Below are 23,995 nucleotides of genomic sequence, written 5' to 3'. Positions count from 1 at the left end.
ATTTGTTTACTTGCTTTTCTAATGGTACATATAGTTCATACCAGTAAAAAAGTTCAGTGCAAATACCATTCTTGATTCACTTCTAAGCTTAATTCAATATATTAGTTATATCCTTCCTGTGTCGGACTGGGATGCCAGGGGCCCACCAGAAAACCTTAGACCATGTGCCCACTTTCCAACTCTTATTCCTCCTCTCCTCACTCAACCTCTTTAATGCCCTAGTCTTTTATATCTACTTACTAAATTCTTCCATTATTAAGCATTTTCCCCATAAATAAATAAATAGGGAAAAACTATGAAATAGGCTAAATGGTTAGAAGCAACAGGGCCCACTGACACCTGGGCCCACCTGGAGTTTTCTTGGTATCCCGGTGGGCCAGTCCAACACTGTATCCTTCTCAATGTTTGCAGTGTATTTATCTTTTCATCTACCATTTAAGAAAAATTTTTCTCAGTACTACACCTTTGCACTGTTGCCCCCCTTAAAATATATTTGTGGTAACTTGCCTGTAAAGTACTACAGTCAGCAGTTGGTAGATACAGCGTTCTATCCATAATCTGTAAAGGCTCTGGAGTTTTTTCTGTATTATGCCTGAAAGGGGCAGGTGTTCTATCCACATAACTTGTGCCTACTCTCTATTACCCAACATATTTTGACATACTACACTTTTTGCATGTTCCAGGCATGCTAGCAAATATGTTGCACCCTTAATGACAAGGAAGCATTGGACTCAGGGAGCAGCCGCTCCAAAGCATGCTGCGAAATATACTGCAACCTGTAAGATCGTCTTATGAATTGTTTACCCTCTAATACAAACAGAAATCCCCATAAATTTGCCATCTATCTTGACAAAAACTTAAATATATGTTGGTGAATGATGCAGTCAGATTTTTGAGACAGAATAATGTGCATTTATATGATAATCCACCCTTAACATCCTTATACTTATGCAAATGAAAGAAAGGAACAGATCTTACAAAGTTCAGGGAAAAGGTCCTTTGCCATCTTCTCAGTCTCCTTCATGATTTCGGACATGATAGCTGTAAATGCGTCATTTTCACGCGGTTCTGCTATTTTAACAACTGGGGAAAAAAGAAAATAACATTGGTCATACAAGTATGTGATAACATAGGTTGCAATTGCAACAGGCACATCTTTCCCTCACTTCTGCAATTACACTGGAATAATGGGGAAACTTTACACTGTGCATAACAAATATGGCAATTGTATTTTTGGTCTTATAGGGGTTGTTCACCTTTAAATTGACTTTTAGAAGAGGGATATTCTGAGACAATTTGCAATTGATCTTTATTTTTTTATTATTTGTGGTTTTGTAGTTATTTAGCTTTTTATTCAGCTGCTCCCCGATTTGCAATATTAGCAATCTGGTTATTGATTTGAATAAGAGCCTGGAATATGAATAGGAGAGAGGCCTGAATAGAAAGATGAGTAATAAAAAGTAGCAATAACAATAAATCTGTAGCCTTACAGAGGATTTGTTTTATATATGGGGTCAGTAATCCCCATGTAAAAGTTTGAAAGAGTCAGAAGAAGAAGGCAAATAATTCAGAAATTATAAAAAAAAAAGGTGAAGGCCAATTGAAAAATTACTTAGAATAAGCCATTCTATAACATACTAAAAGTTATTTTAAAGGTCAACTACCCCTTTAAATGACTCCTAACATTTGTTAAGAAGAATGAGAATAGAATGAATTTATGTAGATTACTTACATTTCTTTGGTTGGTTTACAAATTTATCTAGCTCTTCCTTATGCTCATTGACTGTGGATATAACTCCAATATTGAGGCTGGCACACAATCTAGTGACATACATCTTTGCTTCTTCTAAAGTCTTTGCCTTCCCTGTTCCCACTGATGCTGTCAATCCAATGATCTATATTCACAATGAAACATGGATATATTTAAAGGAGAACGGAAGCTACTTGCCAATAGAGTAGCTGCAATAGTGCAAGCTAGAATGCTACATTTATTCTGTAGAATGCTTTACCATACCTGAATAAAAATCTCTAGAAGCATTCTGTTTGTTTAGGATAGCAGCTGCAGTGTTAGCTTGGAGTGACATCACATCCTGTCTGAGTATCTCCCTGCTCACTTATAGCTCTGGGATCAGATTACAGCAGAAAAGGAAGGGGGGGGAAGAGGAGCAAACTGAGCATGCTCACGCCTGGGGCAAGGAGGTTTAAGATGAAGACAGGAAGTCTGATACAGAAGCCCATGTGTACACAATAGAAGGAAAGAAATGCAGTGTTTTTTTTGACACAACACTACTTTGAGGGTTTACTGGTATATTTAGGTGGACCTTTCTGACAAGGCTTACTTAGTTTTAACCTTTCCTTCTCCTTTAAAGTACAAAACAGAAGCTAACATTTAAAACTGGCCTAGCCTGTGTGATTAACCATCTTTGGACAAATCTTTTTTTTTTCTTGTACTGAAATCTGCTATCTGCTCTGCTGTGTTCAGACATTGTTTGTTGTTGTCTAAACAAAGTCCAATGCATGTTTAATGAGTAACAGAAATTTCTATAATAACATACAATTTGGGATAGAAACCCTGGCAAAATGAAGCTATAAGATATTCTGGAAACACAGTATTACATATTAACATAGTTAAGTTGGGTGAAAAAAGGACCAAAGTCCATTACAGTTCAGCCTAAATCGAAATAAAATCTAGCGCACATACCTACACACACTCACTCCGACTCATTATCTATACTAATTGTAGATTTTAGTATCACAATACCCTATGATATGTTATGCTTAGTTGTGCTTAGTTGTGTTTTGCTGAAGTGCTTAAAAATCCCATAAAATGAGACACCTCCACATTAGAAGGCAGACATTTGTTTCTTAGGCTAGAATAGACACACACAGCTGTCTTGATCCACTCCATGTACAGAAACACCAGCTTACTTTGTGGTTTTATGTATGTATATATATATATATATATATATATATATATATATATATATATATATATATATATATATATATATATATATATATATATTTATATATATATATATATATATATACATATACATATATATATAATAATATAATATATTATAATATAATATATATAATAATATCAGTCACCTTCGCAGCAATTTTTAGAGCATAGATTTACCTGTGGTAGAGCTTCTCCAGGCATATTCAGCTTCAGATCCAAGTAACTGAACATTAATACATTGTATGGGTGATTCCCTATTGTGTTGTGACATTCATCAAAAATCATCATGCTAAAGACAGAAAGGGATGGCACCGTCCCACTCTCTAGGCAGTTAACAAGAATCTGAGGGGTTAAAATAATGATATCACTGTTTTCAACGACCAACCCCACAGGAAGGTTCTCAGCTGTTTCTCCAGAAAATCCCTCTACTTTGTACCTACAGAAAATAAGATGTTCAGTAGATAATTCAGTAGAATCACAAAGCAGACATACATTCATAAGATTTTAAAGACCTATTTAAAAAAATCACTAAAGGTATATTGCATATCTCTCTTGAAACCTGCTAGTTGTATGCAATTATTAGGGTGTGCATTCAGGCTGGTTTGTTATTGGGAAACATACAGCTATCACTAATTACATACAGGTACACATACAGTATAGGTGCACCAGCTGTCCCTTATACTCAACACTATGCTGAGGTATCAGTATCAAGACACACAGATGGTGACACAGGACAAATAACTACCTTTTCTCTGCCTGCACAGGCACTACATACCTTGGGCTATTCTGACCATTCCAGCTATTTTCATTACCTATGCACCAGCAATCCACAATGCACATGTAAAAAAAACTTTATTTTTATATCATTACTATAATACATAGCACTTTACAATTTTACAATGTAGAAAAGTACACACAGAGAGGATAAGTATTATAATGATAAAAGTATAAATACACAAAGATCAAGTACCATGTTGTGACAAAAGGAAAGAGGTTATTCCTTGTAAAGCTTACATTTTTTTAAAAACTCGAATCGAATTTTAACTATTCCTTAGTCGAATTTCACAAAAAATACCCCCAAAAATTAGAATTTCAAAATTTGAATTTTCACTTCAACCCTTGATAATTCTGCCTCTAAGTTTGCCCATGTGCAGTAACCCAAAGCAACCAATCAAATGTTTGCTTTGAATCAGGGGACATGTCTGTAATAAATGTACCTGGCAAATGGCTGTGACATCAGCTGTTTCGCCTGCGGGGTTGCCCGCCGCCTGCCTTGTGAATTTGTCACTTCCGGGTTGCGCAACGCTTGGGGGATTCTGGCTTTACCATGTGACTTCATCGGGCAGTGGTGCCAATTTCAAATATATTTAAAGGGCGCTTTGCTAAAATCTTGTTGCCCAATGTAAAAGTTCTTGCTTAGTTCCTGGGTATATCTGTGTTTGACCCTAGCTTGCCCCTTACCTTGCATTCCTGCTGCCTGAACTGACCCCGCCTGTCTTGACTCTGCTTTCCGCTGTGTACCGCATTGCCTTTTGATTTGACCCAGCCTGATATAGACTTTGCTAACTGCTCCCATCCCCGTCCTATCCATACTTGTTGGGTTCCCTTGCTTGCCCAGAACTCTCTCCCTGGTTCTCCCGCAATAAGACCTGGTGGCATCTGAGTAGTGGAGGGCTCCACCCGAAACCAAAGGCGGCTACTATTGGCAGAAGAGCGAGCTGAGATTAGAACCTTGGAGTTAGTTCTGGGTTTGGGATACCGTACATTACAGCGTCCATTACCACAACAACAAATTCTGGGAAGAAAATGTTGCATTTGCTTTGCTGATGTTTGAATTTGAAAGTGTTGCATGCAGCATGTACAACAGATAAATTAGTCATATAGCGTTTCCTATGTGAGGAGTTTGACATCAGGGCTCTGCAGAATAGTGGGATTGATGTACTTCCTTTTTTACCACTCCCACCTCTGTGTTGCAATATCTGCATCTGTCTAAATCCTGAGATGTGAATTGGGATAGTTATGCTGGGTGATTGTTGTTTGGCTTTACATCTCTACGGGGTTTGCATGCAAATTTAGGGTTTGTTTCATTCTCGTACAAAAGTACGCTCTGTTATATTTAGAGTCTACATAATCAGTACAAATAGATTTTTGTTACATACCTACTGTGTGCAAAATATCTGCAGAAAACATCCAACTGTTGCTCATAAACGGGCACTTTAGTAGTCATGAATACAACTTTTCCTTTTTTTCCGTTTGGCATGTTTTCTAAATGATGTTTGCAAATTGCAATTGACACAAGCGTCTTCCCTGATCCTGTTAATAAAGTAGTTAAATAAATATATACATTAAAAAAACAGACTCACAGGGTTATTTACTAAAGGTAGAATTTATCTGATTGGGCTTTTTGGGGCAAATTTGTGAAAAAAAAAATACTGGAATTTTCGGAGATTTATTATACCCCAATGCCGTAAAAAGCCCAAATCCACAAATCTCAGACCTGTCGAGGTCATGAAAAAGTCAATGGGAGATGTCCCTATGTCAATTTAAAGATTTGCGTTGGATTTAGCCCAGTAATCTGATAATTTCGGGGTTTTGGGCAAAAACATGTTTTCGCTGAATTTCATCAGGTTTTTTTTCCAAGCCGATTTATTCGAGTTATTTTATTAATAAAGACAAATTTGGCCATGGGAATTTGGCTAAGCTTTTTTGTTTTAATTATGAGATGAATTCAGATTTAAATAAATAACCCCTTTAGTGTCATAAATGGTAAAATGCTGATATACAGAGTCAGTCCAGTGTACAAATTAATTTATAATTTGTTACAAGATATCAAAATAAGTAAAACTTATTTGAACAAAGGCTAGAGGCTATGGATGCCCTAGACAACAACTACAATATATATATATATATATATATATATATATATATATATATATATATATATATATATATATATATATATATACGTCCAAATATAAAGGTGCACTCAGGGAACCTTTAAAATAATTTAAATAATTTTTAAATTAAATAATTCAATACATTTAAAAAGAGCGACCCTCTTTTTAAATGTATCAAATAAAAATTATGGATTTTTAAAAATATTTTTCAAAGGTTCTCTGACTGCACCTTTATTTTTGGACGTTTCTATGAAGTATTAGTAGGTAGCACCTGGGTCATTAAGTTCCAGGAATGGTGTGCTGAACTCATTGGGACTATATATATACAGTATATATATATATATATATATATATATATATATATATATATATATATATATATATATATATATATATTATATATGGTACATAAAATATCAGTGTTAAGCGTTATTGGCTGCCTAGTCTACCTAAATTCATAAAACTATATACATCTGATGCAATTCATATGGATCACGGAAAACTTTTAAAAATTTTGTTATTGGTAAAACTACTTTCCCTTTAAACTGGCGGGAAGTGATAGTAGTACATGATTTGAAAGTTTAAAAGGAATTTTTCCCAAAAACTTTTTTTTAATGTTTCTACAGAGGTTTTTAGTGATATATGAATTAATATGTATTACACCAGATTACGTTGTTTTTTTATTGTGTAAAGATATATAAATAAAGGACGTGATGGTCCAGGAAAATCCAATTACCCATGGTCAACACAATACTGTTAAATCATTGACTGTTTCTAAACAGTAAGTACACACTGAACATTCTCTCTTCAAAGGTACAATGATGGGCGAATTTTTTGACACTGGCGTCCTTTTTTTGGCGAAATTGCGCCGGCGTCCAAAAAACAGACGCCGGCGTCAATTTTTTTTTTGACGCCGGTGAATTTTCGCCAGCGAATTTTCACGCTGTTTCGCAAATTTATTTATTTAACGAGACGCCGACGCCGTTTCGCAAATTCGCCCATCATGCGAATTTGCACCTGGCGAATAAATTTGCCCATCACTAGTGATATACTATATAAATATATATGTGCATATAAGTATATTTTTGTTCAGGTTAAAGAAAGGTAATATATTATACTGTGTTATAAAAAAACGTGACTTGCTATTCATAAATGATGATGCTGCTCATTGTATTCACTAGACTGTGCTACAGTTTAAGTGTTATACTATATGATTTGAGATGTAATCATAGATTAAACTTCATATCATAGATTGCTATCTTTCAGATATGTAGGGTTCATTTACTGGGTGCACACAAATTTGCACCAGGACAGCAATCTGTACCCTACCAATCAGCAAACTCATTTTATAATGCATTAATATATAAATAAATAAATGCTTATATCTGGTTGGTTGCTTTCTTTTACTGGCTGATATCAACCAAAAGAAAACAAGAAATGATTAGATGTGTCTTACCTGTTGGGGCACAAATCATGGTGTTCTTTCCAGCGTATGCAGGTTTGGCTAACTCCTCCTGATAATTTCTTAACTTCATAGTGGAATCTGATTGTGAAACACTACCTGGTGGAGCTAAAAAAAAAAGTCAAATCATAATTAAAGTAATTGTAGTGCTAATAAAACTGATATTGTTATTACTGAGTATATGCACTGTTCTGGCATATGCTTTTATTTGTACACAAGATCTGCCTATCAGACCTCTAACAGATTTTCAGATTTCTGATTTTTATATATACATATATGCAATTCATACATTTGTACATTGTACATGTATTGCTTAAATTTCCACACTAGCCACCAAATGTATTACCAGCACTAAAAATATCATTAACCATTATTGCATACATATGTTCTGCTTTGCGCATGATGCCTTTGCCACTAGTACTTACTATTAATTTTAGGGACGTCATTTGCTACTTGATTGCTCTGTACAGCAGGTGCTAAAAAGAGAAACAAGAAATGAAGGGTTTTCAAAATTTGTACAGTAATTCTGAGTCTATTTATCCTTTTACATTTGAACACTTAAAGGAACAGTAGCACCAAAAAATTAAAGTGTTTAAAAGTAATGAAAATATCATGTACTGCTGCCCTGCAGTGGAGGAACTACCGGGAGAGCAGGGGGTGCTCACTGAAAATGCGGGCCGTACGGAGGGGGGCGAGTCCCGGCTGCGCGTCACGCACCAGGGCCGGCCCCCCTCTAGTTATGCTACTGCTGCCCTGCACTGGTAAAATTGATCTATTTGCTTCAGAAACACTACTATAGTTCATATAAACAAGTTGCTGTGTAGCAATGGCAGAAATTGCAAAAAGGTTATATTGTACAGGTTAAATAGTGGATACCAGATAACACCATTATGTTCTACAGAGCTTATCTGCTATCTGCTGTGTAACCTGATCCTTTTCTCTTTTTAATGGCTGCCCCCATTGCTACACAGCACCTTATTTATACAAACAATAGTAATATTTCTGAAGCAAACACAGCAGTTTTACCAGTGCAGGGCTACATTGCATTATATTTTATTAATTTTAAACACTTTTATTTTTTTGATGTTACTGTTCCTTTAATACACCATTCTTGTAATCCAGGCTGATCATCAATACATGTAATGCATGCTTCTCACTAATTATTTCCCTAATTTTTCTGTTTTCCTATATATGAAATAAATCGTGTGTGCAAAATGTTGGCTCTTTCCATGCATCTCTTTTGTACACTATTGCCACCTGCTTGCCACATCAGATATAAAGGCACAGAGCCTCTATAATGCACGCAAATGCTGCCCATTGGAAAGGATTATTAGAGCAGAGGAGGACTGTTGCTCAGGCAGGATAAATAGAAAATGTTTAAGGGGCAAAAATATCTTTTTATAGGGGCCTCACATCCAAAATGATGATCTGTTTTGCAAACAAATGTCAAACAGTCAGTCAACAGTTCCACTGGACAATTTATACTTTGCCTCTAACACACACACATACAACAGATTTTGGATGTTTCATCCATGTGTACCAAAGAAACACTTTTTCAACACAGACAGAGTTGCTAGAAGATGATAAGACACTTATCTGATGTTTAGCTTATATATGAATCAACAGAGAATTATCACAAAAAAGTAAAATGTATTTACCGGAGTGAAATAGATTTTCTTCCTCTGGCACTTGTGAATACTGGATAATACTGAATACGCTAGTGTCTTCCTCCACATTTTCTGCACAGATTTTATGTGCACTGCTACACTCTAAATGAAATTAAAACAAATTATTTCAAACTGAGGTTGTGTAATATCATGGAGAAAATGTATCCCAATACAGAAACCAATTGAATTCTGTGAAATGCTTGTTTTCATTGTTGTTTCAGTATTGGCCGGTAGATTCTAACAAATGATTGATGGCTATAAATTACTAGACTTGGACAAACTTACCTGTGTTACTTAATGGCCTCAAACAAACTCATACACTGAAACTCAACTACAGTATCACACATCTACATCTAAGTTTTAGACAAGCTATATTGATGGCAACATTTATTTACACCCTGCAGTTGCAGTACCAAAAATATCATAATTTTTTTGTATTTTTATTGTATTTGCAGTAACAGAAATATAATTTTTTTTGCATTTTTATTGTATTTGCAGTAACAAAAATTTAACAATAGTATCATTTATGCACATTTCCCTCACATTTTCATGTAATTTTATAAAAAAAAACAGCTACAGGGAACGCACAGCAGATGTTTTTTAGTGTTTTTAATCTCCAAAACCTAGGGGAAGGTTATCAGTTCCCTGGGAGAACCAGCGGCACATCTGGGAGAACATCTGGGACTCCCAGCAGCTTCTAAGCCCCCGGGAGTATTAAAAATAATCTCTTTTTTTTTCCCTCTAAACTTGGCCATGGACACTTTGCAGACTAGGTCTATACCAGCTACCTGTCATTTGTGTCTCGGCAATTAACCGCACCCCCATCTCAACCACTGAGGTTTGTCTTTTTATTCATGGTAGCAAAAATATTTGGAGGAACCTGGCCTTAACCCACTTCCAAATCCATATGATTCCTAATTAAGCTTTACATAATCTTTCAGGTGTTGATACCTTAAGTACAGAATGCAAATAACCAAAAGTGAAGTTGTCACTTATAGCTGTCACTTTTACTGCAGGCAAGTGTAACTTCCAGTGTGATATAGTAACCAAAAATTTAAGATGTCAGGTCTAGGCTGAGTGACAAAGTATAATACTTCATTAGTGACAGAAGCAACATTATAAAGAACTAAACATAAAAGCCAAAGATAAAACAACTATTTTGTAGTTCTATCAATGATTAAAATATGGTTTGAAATATACCTTTATTTGCCCATAATTCGAGAATTGTTGAATGTCCTAGATCTTCCAAAGCCAGAGTGAATACCTTAGGCCATTGTTGTTTGTCTGATCGGAGAAGGGAATCTATAAGCTTCTCAGTACCAGCAGTGTCCCCTTTGTTTGTGATCTCCTAATAAAAAAAGGCAAACTAAACCTTTTAACACCCCATTTATACTGAATACGCAGATGAAAGAGACATGCAACAGTTAACATCAATCCCAGATTAAGTTACTTTAAGAAGTGCCTTTAAGGTCATTCCATTTACAGACCTTTCTATCAATTAAAATGCCCTTTATACATTGGAGGCATAGTTAATGTTCTACTGAGCAGTGGAAAACAATCATAAGAATGGTGAGCCTACAGGCTTGTTTGTTTCCCACAGTGAAGGATTCTAACAGCTCAATTAAAGGGGTCCTCCACCCAAAAACTACTTTTGCATAGTGAACAAAAATTGAAATGCAATTAAAGGGGTGGTTGGCTTTTATTATGTTATAGAATGACTAAATGTTAGCAACTTTTTAACTGCCCTTCTTTTTTTTAATAGTTTTTGAATTATTTGCCTTTTCTGACTCTTTCCAGCTTTTAAATGGTGGTCACTGACCCCATCTTAAAAGTGAGGCTACAAATGTATTGTTATAGCTACTTTTTACTATTCACCTTTCTATTCAGGCCCACTCCTATTCATATTCCAGTCTCTTATTCAAATAAATAGATGGTTGCTATGGTAATTTGGGCCCTAGCAACCACATTGCTATAACTGGAGAGCTGCTGAATAAAAAGCTAAATACAGTAACTCAGAAACCACACATAATAATAAAATGAAAACCAGTTGCAAATTGTCTCAGAAAATCACTTTCTACATTATACTCAAAGTTCATTTGAAGGCGAGCAACCCCTTTTAACATATAGAGCCATCAGGGCATATTCATGAAATAGTGAAACTATAACTTGCCTCAGTCATCCAGAGAAAAATTCTGCCACATTCTGTTTATTTATATTGAATTTTACTGGGAATATTTACCAGTGAAAGCGATAGTCTGCCCTTTAATAAATACACATCTAAAATTCTATGTATATTAATAGAGATCGGTGGACTGGAATACTGTGGTGAGCTCTAGTTTCACTCTTCATAAATATGTATACCCATATACGGGGTGCAGGACAGCAAACACTTATGGGGTAAGTGTGCCTATGTATAACTAATATTGATTGAATATGAAATTGTGGTCATTCAGAGCTTTAGAATATTAAGAGGGATAAGGTGGTCATAGACATACTGATATTGTATGAAACTAATTTTCGTATGATATTCGGTGCATGTATGGTGGGAGACAAGCCAACCGATAGTAGCAGAAGAGTTGAATATCAGTTGATCTGACTGGCCTGGAAAATTTTGCACCGAAACATAGGCCATTGTTAGCACTGCATTAAACTTTCCATTCATCCCCATTTCCCGGGGACAGGCCCTGTTTCAAGACCCTGTGCCCCGTAGAAAATTGCCCCTGAAGTGTCCCCGTAAATTTGCCATTTATTTAAAAGTCCCTGTGTAATGTCTAGCTGCATCCCCGTGAATTAGGAACCCTGGTTGGGCACAGAAAACATCCGTCAAGTTTGTTCCAGAGAGAATCCAGACTTCCTATTGGCTACATTTTGGCAGCAAGCACCGAGGAGAATAGGGGCTTGGCCGCAGGAGGTTATATATAGTTGCCCCTGTCCTCAAACATGCGCAGTTGCCAAGTGGATGGGAACCAAACGAGCAGCAGGAGTATGTAACTGTTTTCTAATTCTAGGTATCTTCAAGTTAAGCTTCTTTAATTATTTGAAAAGTGAATATTTATCCAGGCTCCATGGCCATGGCCAGGAAGCAGAAACACTGGTGTATGTATGTGTTTTCTAATTCTAATGGGGGAATGTAATAAAAGTCGGTAACGGAAAAATTATTCACAACGCGAAAAGTTATGCCTCTGTGCGAATAAATTGGCCTTTGTTCGAATTTAATATAGCTTTTGTTAACCCGAAAACTGTTTAGCGACCACTTCCGACAGTGGAAGAAGGTTTGCGAATTTTATAGTTAGCGCCAGTGCGCAGTGAATGTAATAAAACTTCTTAATGAAAAAGTTGTTATGTTCGCTCCAAAAGATTACGACACCTTCAAGCACTTCTTAAAAGTGGGCAATGCTCAATGAAAATTCGCAATGCGCAATGAAATTCGCAATGTAATAACAACTTAAGGAAGAGTATTACATTGTGAAATGCACATTTTTATTCTTATTTGTGCAAACTGTTTTGCTCTTTGCGACTTTTATTACATTCCCCCGAAAGTATCTTCAAGTTCAGCTTCTTTAAGCATTTGAAATGTGAAATTGTAACAGAGCCTGTTTTCCATGCTTATTGTAAGTGCTGCAGCTATTGGTGACAGAAGTTAATAAAAATTGGAAACAGAATTACATTACTTGAATGGACTCTTGTTTCTTATATATTGATGTAGCCCAGCTAGCTAACTTTATTTTTCCAATATTAAGTTGCTGTTCCTTCCTTACCATTCTGAAACTTGCAGACCACTCACAGGTGTCAGGTTTTAAAGGAGAAGGAAAGGTAAATTTCATGCACTACCTCCCTCTATAGGACTCACATTGATGTCCTTAATATATATATATATATATATATATATATATATATATATATATATATATATATATATATATATATATATATATATATTTTTTTTTTTTTTTTTCTTTCCTCCATTGCGCACAGAAAAGCAGAAAATGAAGGTTGATCTTCTGCTCCGCTTCTGTAGAACACGGCAGCCATCTTAGTAAAGGATATGAGACTTCCTTCGCCTCTACATCGGTAATGCGCATGCGCCAAAAAAAACTTCCACCGATCGCATCATATGTGACAAATCGCGCATTAGCAAAAGCACCAATGTTTAATACTCGGGCTGCATATTTCACCTTAGCCTGCTTTTAAAAAAATGTTTTGTCCCCCCGCAGCGAAACGCAAGCGCTTGAAGCTGCCTGTTAGCTGTTCACAGTATGATTAAAAAATATACGATTGTGCGTCTCCTTAGCTTGCAATACAATTGGCTGGGAGGCGTGGTTAAAGGGGTCAATGATGACATGCGCATAGGTAAATTTACATGCGCGTCATTTTACAAGGGAGAAGGCTGTTCTGAGACATGTGCATTAAACTGTAATTGAGCCCAATGCGCCTGCCTCTGGCAGCAGGGAGGAAGCTGCTTTGAAAATTAGTGACGCCACCCGAGTTCAAAGCAACCTTCTCTGCAGAGAACTGTTCCTTCTTCTAGACACCAGGGAGAAAGCATTAACTACGCTTTGATAGAAATCTACTTAAGTTTACCCTTTCCTTCTCCTTTAAACTATTAGCATGTAAGAAGCTAGGCGGCTACGGGGTATGTACAGGGGTGTGGCTTGCGGGGGTGTGGTCGAAAGTGGGTGTGGCCCTTTTTTTGCCTACTGTTACTCTGTCCCCAGATTACACTTTTAAAATCTGGTCACCTTATGCTGAATCGTCAGATACAGGTAGAGTTCTATTGTTTTTGCTTGTATATCTGACCATTCAGCTCTACATGTGTGTGTTAATACAAACAAGATCTTTTCCAGGAAAAATCGTTATTGTAATGTCTATGGCCACCTATAGACTACCCTAGATCTACCAGCATTCAATCAGCCCGTTGACAAGGTCACAATTAAAAGTCAGCTGTCAATCACAATTAATTCTGCAACACAATGTGAAAAGTGCCCCTATATAAACAACTGCAAATAAATCCACCTTGTTAGTGAAGTAGGATAAACTAGACATTTATCAGTCCCACCTGCTTAATTTCTTCAATTTCCCGGGTCAGGAGACAGTTATCGAAGAGAGGAACAAACTCACTTGGATTGATGTTGCTTTTAACTGTATTCCTTATTGTTTGTAAAAGTCTCTTTGGCTCTTCTAGAGCTTCAATTTGACCAAAGTCTGACTTAGTCAGTGCTTCACCGAGGCCAGTGTATCCTTGGGAGACAAAACATATTATATATATATATATATATATATATATATATATATATATATATATATATATATATATATATATATATATATATATATATATATATATATATATATATATATATATATATATATATATATATATATATAACACACAAAACACTGAAATTGTCTTCACATTATTTAATCAAGTATCCATCATTTTCTAGAATCAGATTTTTCCTGATATATTATTTAACAAACAACATTAGCTAAATACATATTTATCATTGACTTTCCAGATAAAGAGATGGAATTCATTTATTTTAGCGCAATATTTTGTCTAGTATATTCTAGTGTTTCCTTTACAGAACTGCTCTGTTAGCACAAAAAAAGCTTTGTTTATGACTTAAACTCAGCTGCACTCCTTTTTGAACAGCCTTCATACAGTAAATAGGGACCCAGCAACAGATAATAAGTATTTTCTTGTTTTGTTCTACTTGTCCTTTAAACTTGACAGAGAAAAAAACTAATGTTTTAATCAGAAATGAAGCATTTTGTTCCATTTACATTGCCACCATGAAGTTTTACTTGTATAACATTTTATACTCTCTCCTTGAGACTAAACATTGCCCTTTTGGTGTTTAATAATATTAGTACAGTACTACTTTATAATGCCTCATGTTCACACATCAATGGGAGGCCATTAGTCTGTGACCAGAGGTGATATTATCAGTTGTACATTAAGGGGCAGATTTATCAAGGGTTGAATTTCGAAATTCGAATAAAAAAAGACCAACCAAAATTTATTAAAAAAATAGTTTTTTCCCCCCTGGTAAATAGGCCATTTTCGTTCGAATTAGAATCATGCGAATCAAAGTAACATCGTATTCGAACGAATTCAATTTCAAAGTCCACCAATTGACTCCAAATAGGTTCTAGGAGGTCCCCCATAGGCTAAAACAGAAATTCGGCAGGTTTTAGATCGTGAATTTTCAAAGAGACAGTACATGATAAATTTCGATATGCAATTTTTTGAATTTTGTTCAAATTTGAATCAAATCTGGACTATTTACTAGTCGAAGTACACAAAAAATAGCTCGAAATTCGTTTTTTTTTTATTCGAATTTTCACTTCCATAAATCTGCCCCTAAGTATTTAACATGTTTATCAATGAAATTAGAAAAGCATCAATCTAATTTATATAGCAACCGCCAATATAAGAACTACTGGAACACATGAAAATATATATCTTTTTATAATAATATCTTTTAGACTGCACATAAACATTGTTTCTTTTTGCATAGACAGACACAGACAGACAGACATGCTGACAGATAGGTAGATAGATTTACCAAGCAAATTTATCTACACATAGAAAAGTTTTTGGAGGGACCCACCTGTGGTGTTTAGCACATCTAAAAATCCTCTGTACCAGCCTCTCTCTTCTAGCTGCAGCAATTTATCTAAGAAGACGGTGGCAGCTTGAGTTGGCCCTTTTAACTCTTTGATCTGTTCTATGGTATCTTGTAAGTTAAAAACAATAGATAGGGTTAAATCAAAACCATGCTCCCCCAGACTAAATAAATACAAATAACAATCTCTCTGCTGTATTGAAGCAAGAATAAGTTAACTTTACTACGTCATTTACTTTCCTTATTACAACTATACTCCATTGGGGTTCATTTATAAACACTGGGCAAATTTGCACTTGGGCAGTAACCTATAGCAACCAATCAGTAAGTGGCTTTTTTCAGCCAGCTGCAGGTTAAGCAATGAAACTAGACCTCTGATTGGTTGCCATGGGTGACTGCCCAGGTGCAAATTTGCCCAATGTTTATAAATGAACCCCACTGTTCTTATACTGTGCAATGTGATTGCTTAAATTACAGTATATTCCAGAAACAGTTATCATTTTGAATGGCAGAGCTTCAATGCTCTGTTCTTTATCGGAAGCCTCTCTCCATTCATTCAAGTGAATAATAGAATGATTTTTAAGTAACACATGGTTTATGGTGATTTATATATTGTATAACAGTGGTCCTAATTTTGACTACAGTTGACTAAGTATATCAAATGCTTTTTTTGTGCATATGTGGTAAGGTAGTACCTAGGAAACCAATGAGTGGTTAAAAATGTTACTCATTTCACATTGAGCGTAGATGTGAGAGAGATCCTAGATACTGTATTGTGACCATGTTTACAAGAAACAATTGCTAGCACTAAAAGCTATTTAAGTTTATTTAAAGGGGACCCATCACCCAAAATAATTATTCCAAATCCTATTTTATGATTTAAGTCAAGCAAAATTATCTTTAATTACACTGTATAAATTATTTAAATCTTGTTTTCATCACTCTGGGAACTCAAAATTATAGCAAGCAGGCAGGATCCATTTTGTGGATACATCTCGTGTTTGTGCACCAGAATGGGTGACCTGAAGTTCATCCCCATGCACTGGTTACACAATTAAATGGTTAAGAGAGAGAGGGGAATGTAGGGAGAGCAGTGACATTTAGTAAGTGCTGAATGGAAAGCGAAATCAATTGCTTGCTCCGCCTCAAAGCCTAAGGCATAGAGGAGGGGCAGCCAATATTTGATTGACAGCTGAGATTTTTAAATGAGTTTACAACAGCTATGAATGTATTAATAAAAAAAAGAATTTGGATTTCATGTTTAATTTGAAAAGGACTTTTATTTTACAGATTTTTTTGTCTGGTTGACAGGCCCCCTTTAAGTCATACAATGCAAGTTTATACTTTAGTCCAAAAAGCCTACATAATCTGCAGTTACACTGTCAAACTGTCAATCCAATATGTTATACATAGTTCTCTATGACTAGAGAGAGCATGAAGCAAAGGCTGTTACTAAAACATCTTGGCCATCTAATAGCCTCAATAAAAATGAAAGCAGTTGAAATTTCCCTTTGAAAGGGGATTACCAAGGAATCTTTACAGTTCACTTGCTGAGGGTAATTCATCACATTTGGTGATTCTGCAATAATCTGCAGAATGAAAAAAAGATGGCTACATCATGGTCTTATTGAGGACTTACCTGCTGACAGCCAAGTGGCCATATAGTCAATCACATAGTTGGGTATCAGAATCCCTGTAATGTAATTACTGAACCGTTTTAGTGTTTCCTTCTCCTCTTGGCTCATGTTTATTGTTGTTTTCAGAACATCTAGAGAGCTGTGTGTTTTTAGTTCTGTTTTAGTGAACGCTTTGCAGTCCTTCCCTCTGATAATGAAAGACAAGTTAAGGTCAATTCCAAGAGTAAAAAAATCTGTCAGATATTTGAAATGCCCTGTACTATTTTTTTTTTTATCCAATGATTAACAAGAAACATCAAAATAAGGTTCCATACACTTGAAATAATTGGGGGAGTGCAGTTTTTTGTTTAAAAAAAAAAAAACCTACATAAAGGCTTATACAATTAATATGGTTCTACAGCTATTTGAACTGGAACTCCTACAAGCCCTTACATCCAACCTTAATCTGGTGCTAACAGGCTGTATATAAAAGACTCAACCCACAGTACCAGCATCCCCATAGCTACTCTAGTCCTGATGACTAGTGATGGGCGAATTTGCGCTGCTTCGCTTCGCTGAAAAATTCGCGAAATATCGTCTCGTTTTTTACGCCGGCACCCGTTTTTTGACGCGGGCGGTAGTTTTTGACGCCGGCGCCCGTTTTTTGAAAAAAAAAAGTTTTGACGCCAGCGAATTTTTGCAGCGAATTTTCGCGGGTGTTTAGCAAATTTATTAGCAGGCGGCGAATCGCGCAAATTCGCCGCAAATTCGCACCTGGCGAATAAATTCGCCCATCACTACTGATGACCATATTTTTCATAACTAATAAACACAGTTACGGCAGTATACAAAAGCAGATAGTATATAGGTATGAGCTTTTCAGAAGAAATTGTATTCATCCACCTAAGGGTTTTGCACATCGTATGCAATGCACATAAAAATTTCATTATTCAACATGTTTGTGGACTGGTGGGAGGACCTGAGCCAGTAATGATATATGCAGCATGCAACCATTCACAAAAATATTGTATAAGCTTTTAATTATCTGAGTTATTTTACACTGTCAATTCTTTATTTCTGTGTACAGGTGAGGGATCCGTTATCCAGAAACCCGTTATGCAGAATGCTCTGAATTATGAGAAGGCCATCTCCCATTTTTTTCAAGGTGATTTTTATTATTTTCAAAACAATCATAACAAAAAACAAAAAACAAGAAATTTATGAAAAAGAAAAGTTTCAACTCAACTGAAGAAAGAGAATTTTAAGTTTCTGGCTCATATGTGCAATTGGACTGATTACATATCTCTGTTTATTTCCCGTAGCAGGAAGTAACAGTAGGGTGCTTCATATTAAGGGCTCTTACAGACGAGCGGTTTTACCTGCGCTCCCCTGCGTTCTGGTTTCATGCGTTCAGCCGCAGGGGAGTGCAGGAGTAGACGCACTGAATTCTTTTCAATGTGGCTGTACGCACGCATGTAAGTGTCGAAAGCAGGTAAAATGCAACATGCTGCATCCCAACCTGCGTTCGCCAATTACATGCGTCTGTGTGAGTACAGCCACATTAAAAGAATTCAGTGCGCCTACTCCTGCGCTCCCCTGCAGCTGAACGCATGAAAGCGGAACGCAGTGGAGCGCAGGTAAAAATGCTCGTCTGTAAGAGCCCTTATGGTATCAGTGCCCTGTATTAAGACAGTGAAGCAGTTGTTAACCAGGTTGCTTCTCTATCTAGTTAGCTAGATCATCAAGGTCACACCAGGGGCCCCAAACCTTATCGAATTCGGTGTGAGATCCTCTATTTTCACATTTTCGTTTATACAGTGGGATCACTTTGTTGATTAGTCGCTTCCAGGCCTTCAGCGTAGGAGGTGTGGTGCCCATCCAATGCATAGCTACAGTTTTCTTGGCATACTGTAGATTAGAGTTTTTCAGCAGGATTATGCCATCCAGAACACCCAGTAGGTATGTTACTGGAGCAACCACTTTGGAAAGGCCAAGTTGTTTGCCAGGTATTCTATCACTTGGGACCAAAATTGGTAAGATTCGGGACAGAACCACATCATGTGAAAGAAGTCAGCTAAGGCAGTAGCTTGTACTTGATCCAAACTAAGATAAAATTAATCCTTATTGGAGGCAAAACAATCCTATTGGGTTTATTTAACATTTACATGCTTTTTAACATGTAGGAGGATATAAATTACGGCAACCACTTGGTCCCGAGCATTTTGGATAACAGGTCCCATACCTGTAGTTATTTATGAATGTATATTAGCTAATCTATCTGCTGTAGAATTTCAGAGCTTTTGTTATGTATCTCCCGGTTTCACTTTCCTTTCTCTGAACAGCTGAGGGAGCTGAATCACGACTACAGTTTTTTTAGTTCTTCATCTGCCTTAATGCTTTGGTTCCCTTGTCCTAGACCTCACTTACCTTCAGGGGATATTGATTTCTTCCTGGAGAAAGAAGATGAAGCTGAATGATGATTCTTGTGGCTTAACAGCAGCGAGCAAACTGCCTACACACACAGCTCTCTCAGGTCTCGCTGCAACTGTGCTTTCTGTTGTGAAAGAAACGAAACTTAACCAGGAAGGTTTTTCCCAAGTGAGAGCTACCCTCCCCTTCCCTCTTATAGGCTGCAAATAAAGTACACAGATTTAATGCGACACACTGCAAATAGCTAGTTGTCTATCCATCTATTATCTGAAGGGGTAAAGTACCTTCTTTATCAATTTGTTTCTTGACAGTAAAAAAAAGAAACACTTCAACCAATCCAAGCATTTTTATGGAATTAATAATCATTTATATTGACTGGACTGTTCAGGGGCTTAAAACTGGCCATAGCAAAAAAATGCAAGTATTATAAATTTCATGCATATATTGGGATCCGTCAGTCTATGAACTATAGGAGATTTTTCCTTATTTCTTGCCTCATCTGTGTTCTATATAGCTCCCCGCCCAATCATAAATTCCAATATACTGAACAAGAATATTCTGTGAAAGCAGTAAGTTATGCTTTCAAATGCTTTACCAAGGTTTAGATAAAAAGTAATTTTAGAATGAACACTCATAGAAGTACATTTCTCATAAAGGGACATTTTAATTACAGCAAACTATTTTTGCAGAAATGTTGAATTAAAAAAAAAAGTTACACTAAAGGGAGAGTAACTTGGAAATTTTAGTCGTATATACCTGCTGCCAGCAGGCAAGTCTTGTGCATTTCACTTAAACTCGTTCCAGTAAGGAATTGCTACATGCTAGAGCCGGAAACCTTTAAAGCTCACTTTGGCGCCAAAAATTATGATGTTACAATTCCTATTGGGAATCTTATATGTGATGTCACTCTCTGTTTTCTGTTGGTTATAACCGACAGACCACCTTGTACTTATTATTATTGAGCAATCAAATGACAGTTCCAATACCCCAGTTACTGAATATGCACTCTTCATTTTTGTACAATGCGCATCCTAATCTCATTAATGCAAGTGCCTCACTATCTCAAGGATAATGCACCTGTTGCACCAAGGACCTTTACAAAGCAGATTTTTCAATGTGTGGCAACTTAATTGAGGCAACGCACTGGTAACTTTTTCCATAGTTAAAGGATCTAAGAATTCACTAACGAAAATATTAAAAAAAGCAATGACTCATTCTGATGCAATTTGCAGTAGCTCAATTAAAAACAGGTTGCATGATTCATAAAACAGGAACAATTCTAATGTGTTTTCAGAATGAAGCTCAGCTGCAGAGTTGCCTGCCAGATGGGTGTCACTGGGGCCAGAGGTATAACTAGTAAGAACAGGGCTGGAACTAAGGGTAGGGGCACCAGACTAGGGTGCAATTATGTGGTGGGGGGGCAGGCAGGTACCTCTTCTACCTAGCCTTAGTCTGGGCTCTCTTACCCATGCTGCTGCTTGTCAGCACCAATCTCCCCCACAAAATGGCTGTGCATTTGCGCTCACACTCATGGGGGGGGGACGAGCTGGCCGGCAGGGTTGCCCAGGACATCTGCCCAGCTTGGAGTATTTCTGGTCATGTGATATCTTAGGCAGCACAAAGACCATCACAAAATGGTGGTTCAAGGCAAGAGATGTAAAATGGCAATATTTACTTAAATATATATATATAGCAGTTTGATAAGATTCTTTAATATGTCACTTCATTTGATATAAACTCTCTGTTTCCCAAGTATTCATTTTGGGGGTATAGTTAAATTCATAAACTCTACAGGGCAAAATGATACACCCTTAAGCTCTCCAGCACTTAACAATCTCACAATAAACAAGTTCTGGAGTGTGTGACCCCCCCCCCCAGGATTTCATGACATATCCATTGTGTGTTCCCCTGAATTTCGTAACATATGTGGTGTGTGAAGCCCCAGCATTACATGACAGATGCAGTGGATGCCCCCCCCCGCATTCCCTGATAGATGCAGTTTGTTCCCCTTGTAAGAGGGTGAGAGTATTGAATGTGAATTTGCATGTAAATTATGTAAGTTGTGTGAATGTTGAAATGTTGAATGGTTATGTGATTGAAATTTGTTTGAAAAGTTTGCATGTAATGTTTAAGTGTCACACTGGGTGGCAGTGTTGCATCACAGTTGGGTTTGGGAATGGTTTCATGTGTTAGAGAGTTGATAGGCACATGTACAAAAGTTCGGGAAGCACATGTACAGGAAATGGGTGGTTAATGTTAATTGGGAAAGTATTTAAAGGGAAGATACACCCAAGGTGTGTGTGTGTGTCGTGTAGTTTAGAGGTAGACAGTTACAAGGCATTAGTGTAAAAGTACTAGGTACTTGAGTTAGCTAGTTGGTAGCTAAGAGAGAATGGGTAGCTGTCACCCCAACCAGGAGCATTAGAGGCTTAGAAGCCATGGTTCAACCACAGTGAGGGACCAAGTGTGTAGGCAGGGTCTAGTGGATAACCCAAGCAGAAGGTCAAAGAAAATCCTACCTGGAAAGGTCAGAGGGGCACTGAAGCGGTGTCAGCCTGGCTGAAGGAGGGAGGTGGCATAAGGTAAAAGTCCTGGACGGGGTGAAGTGGAGGGTCACAGGTCATGTGACGGACTACCTGACCGATTAGGTGGTGCACAAAGACCTTGGTTGGGTTTGTGGATCCTGGAGTTCTTGGAAGCTTCCTGTTAAAGTCTACATGTGTCACTGGAGGTGTTCTGACTGTTTGCTGTGTGAGTACCCTTGTAAGCTGTTGAAATAAAACTATTTTTTCTTCAAGTTCAAATTTGGTGTACTTGGCCTTTAAATCCACTGGAGGGCCCCTTATACCCCCACGAGCATTTCATTCCAGGAAACAAAATGTGGCCCCCCCAAAAAATTTTATGACAGGTACAGAAAGAAAATGATGTGAATGGGGTGCAATATCAAGTAATTGTTTACCTGGCAGGTGCCTGAATCTCAACTGTATATTACTTGCTCAGTAAGGCACCAAATCCACTTCAGATTCAAAATCTTTTTGGTCAAACAAAACTTTTCAAACTATAATTCTGACTGAATTTTAATCAAAAAATGCATTGATTTGACTGGTTTTATTGGATTTCTGGGATTTTATTGCATTGGGTTTGGTTACTTGTTTTTGCTTGTGAAAATTTTGTGGGCTATATTTTCATTTGGTGTCCCTACACACCACATAGTTTGGTAATCATATTGGGCATCTAACTGTTTAGTAGACTCCTTATGTTCATTTTTAGAATATTTTTATACCCTACAAAATATGGGGCATAACTCGAATTTTCATAAAAATCTTTGAGAAAATTTTCAGAAATCACATAAAAATTTGCATAAAAAGTTTAGCATAGCTTAGTAGTTTAGCAGAATGTGTACTTTCTGAAAAATTGAGGTTCATGGGATATGGGGTCCATGTACTTCTGTCTGCCACTTTTAACATACCCTGCTGCTCAGCCAGTGTCGGACTGGGATGCCAGGGGCCCACCAGAAAACCTTAGATCATGGGCCCACTTTCCAACTCTTATTCCTCCTCTCCTCACTCAACCTCTTTAATGTCCTAGTCTTTTATATCTACTTACTAAATTCTTCCATTATTAAGCATTTTCCCCATAAATAAATAGGGAAAGACTATGAAAAAGGCTAAATGGTTAGAAGCAAGAGGGCCCACTGACACCTGGGCCCACCGGGACCTGGTATAACGGTGGGCCAGTCCGACACTATGTTCAGCCCAGGATAGAGATCATTTCCTTGCTCCATGAAGCATCAAGTCAAGCTTATCTGACTGGGTCTAGAGTTCTTGTCACAATGAGTGCTAGATCTGGTCAGGATAAGTGTGGTGAGGCATTCTGCAGTTGGCCAAATATCAGGAGGTGTACAAGATACATGGCAGAGGATCAAAATGATGTCCCATAATGAAGGGAGTATACCTAACCATAAAATCACTGCTTATCTGAGGTTATGTTTGCGATTGGATATGGTCCTCAAAAAAAAATTTTTTTTTACATGAACAGACAGTTATTTTGCTTAGCTACAGGGTACATCTTGATGTATATATATCTTAAAGTCACAAGTGGAAAAGGTACAGTATGTGGATGATAGATTTCATGATCTGTAAAGAAACTGTGTTTGAACTCTAAGGGCTTTCTCGGCTCAAGCAATCTTTAAGAAGTGTGAGTTTCGGGCCGAAAAAGCTTGGCTATGTCTATAATCTTACCCAAACAGGTTTTTGTAATAAAGAAAACTTTAAGCACCTAAATGTTGATGAAGTTTTTCTTCGTTATAAAACTGTAAAATTACAG

At 36.9% G+C, this 23,995-nt stretch overlaps 1 protein-coding gene across 2 annotated transcripts in view; it reads right to left on the bottom strand.

Annotated features, from left to right (window-relative positions):
• The window catches only part of ddx58.L (DEXD/H-box helicase 58 L homeolog), a 33,898-nt gene extending 14,072 nt beyond the window's left edge, over positions 1 to 19,826 (bottom strand). Inside the window, exons 1-12 of one of the 2 annotated variants that reach the window (XM_041563496.1) lie at positions 19,667 to 19,826; positions 17,263 to 17,447; positions 15,609 to 15,734; positions 14,051 to 14,232; positions 10,195 to 10,342; positions 8,986 to 9,096; positions 7,753 to 7,803; positions 7,322 to 7,435; positions 5,128 to 5,281; positions 3,146 to 3,404; positions 1,733 to 1,895; positions 979 to 1,083 (exon numbers count right to left, since the gene is read on the bottom strand). In XM_041563496.1, coding sequence (XP_041419430.1) covers positions 979 to 1,083; positions 1,733 to 1,895; positions 3,146 to 3,404; positions 5,128 to 5,281; positions 7,322 to 7,435; positions 7,753 to 7,803; positions 8,986 to 9,096; positions 10,195 to 10,342; positions 14,051 to 14,232; positions 15,609 to 15,734; positions 17,263 to 17,368 — 1,519 coding nt within the window. In that variant the 5' untranslated portion in view covers positions 17,369 to 17,447; positions 19,667 to 19,826. The remainder of the gene's footprint in view (positions 1 to 978; positions 1,084 to 1,732; positions 1,896 to 3,145; positions 3,405 to 5,127; positions 5,282 to 7,321; positions 7,436 to 7,752; positions 7,804 to 8,985; positions 9,097 to 10,194; positions 10,343 to 14,050; positions 14,233 to 15,608; positions 15,735 to 17,262; positions 17,448 to 19,666) is intronic. The other variant, XM_018257225.2, reaches the window with a different exon arrangement.
• Between the last annotated feature and the right edge of the window lie 4,169 nt (positions 19,827 to 23,995).

The sequence above is a fragment of the Xenopus laevis genome, chromosome 1L (assembly GCF_017654675.1).
Source record: "Xenopus laevis strain J_2021 chromosome 1L, Xenopus_laevis_v10.1, whole genome shotgun sequence".
Lineage (NCBI taxonomy): Eukaryota > Metazoa > Chordata > Amphibia > Anura > Pipidae > Xenopus > Xenopus laevis.
Note: the sequence above shows the minus strand (reverse complement) of the source record. Positions and strands in the feature narration are given on the sequence as shown.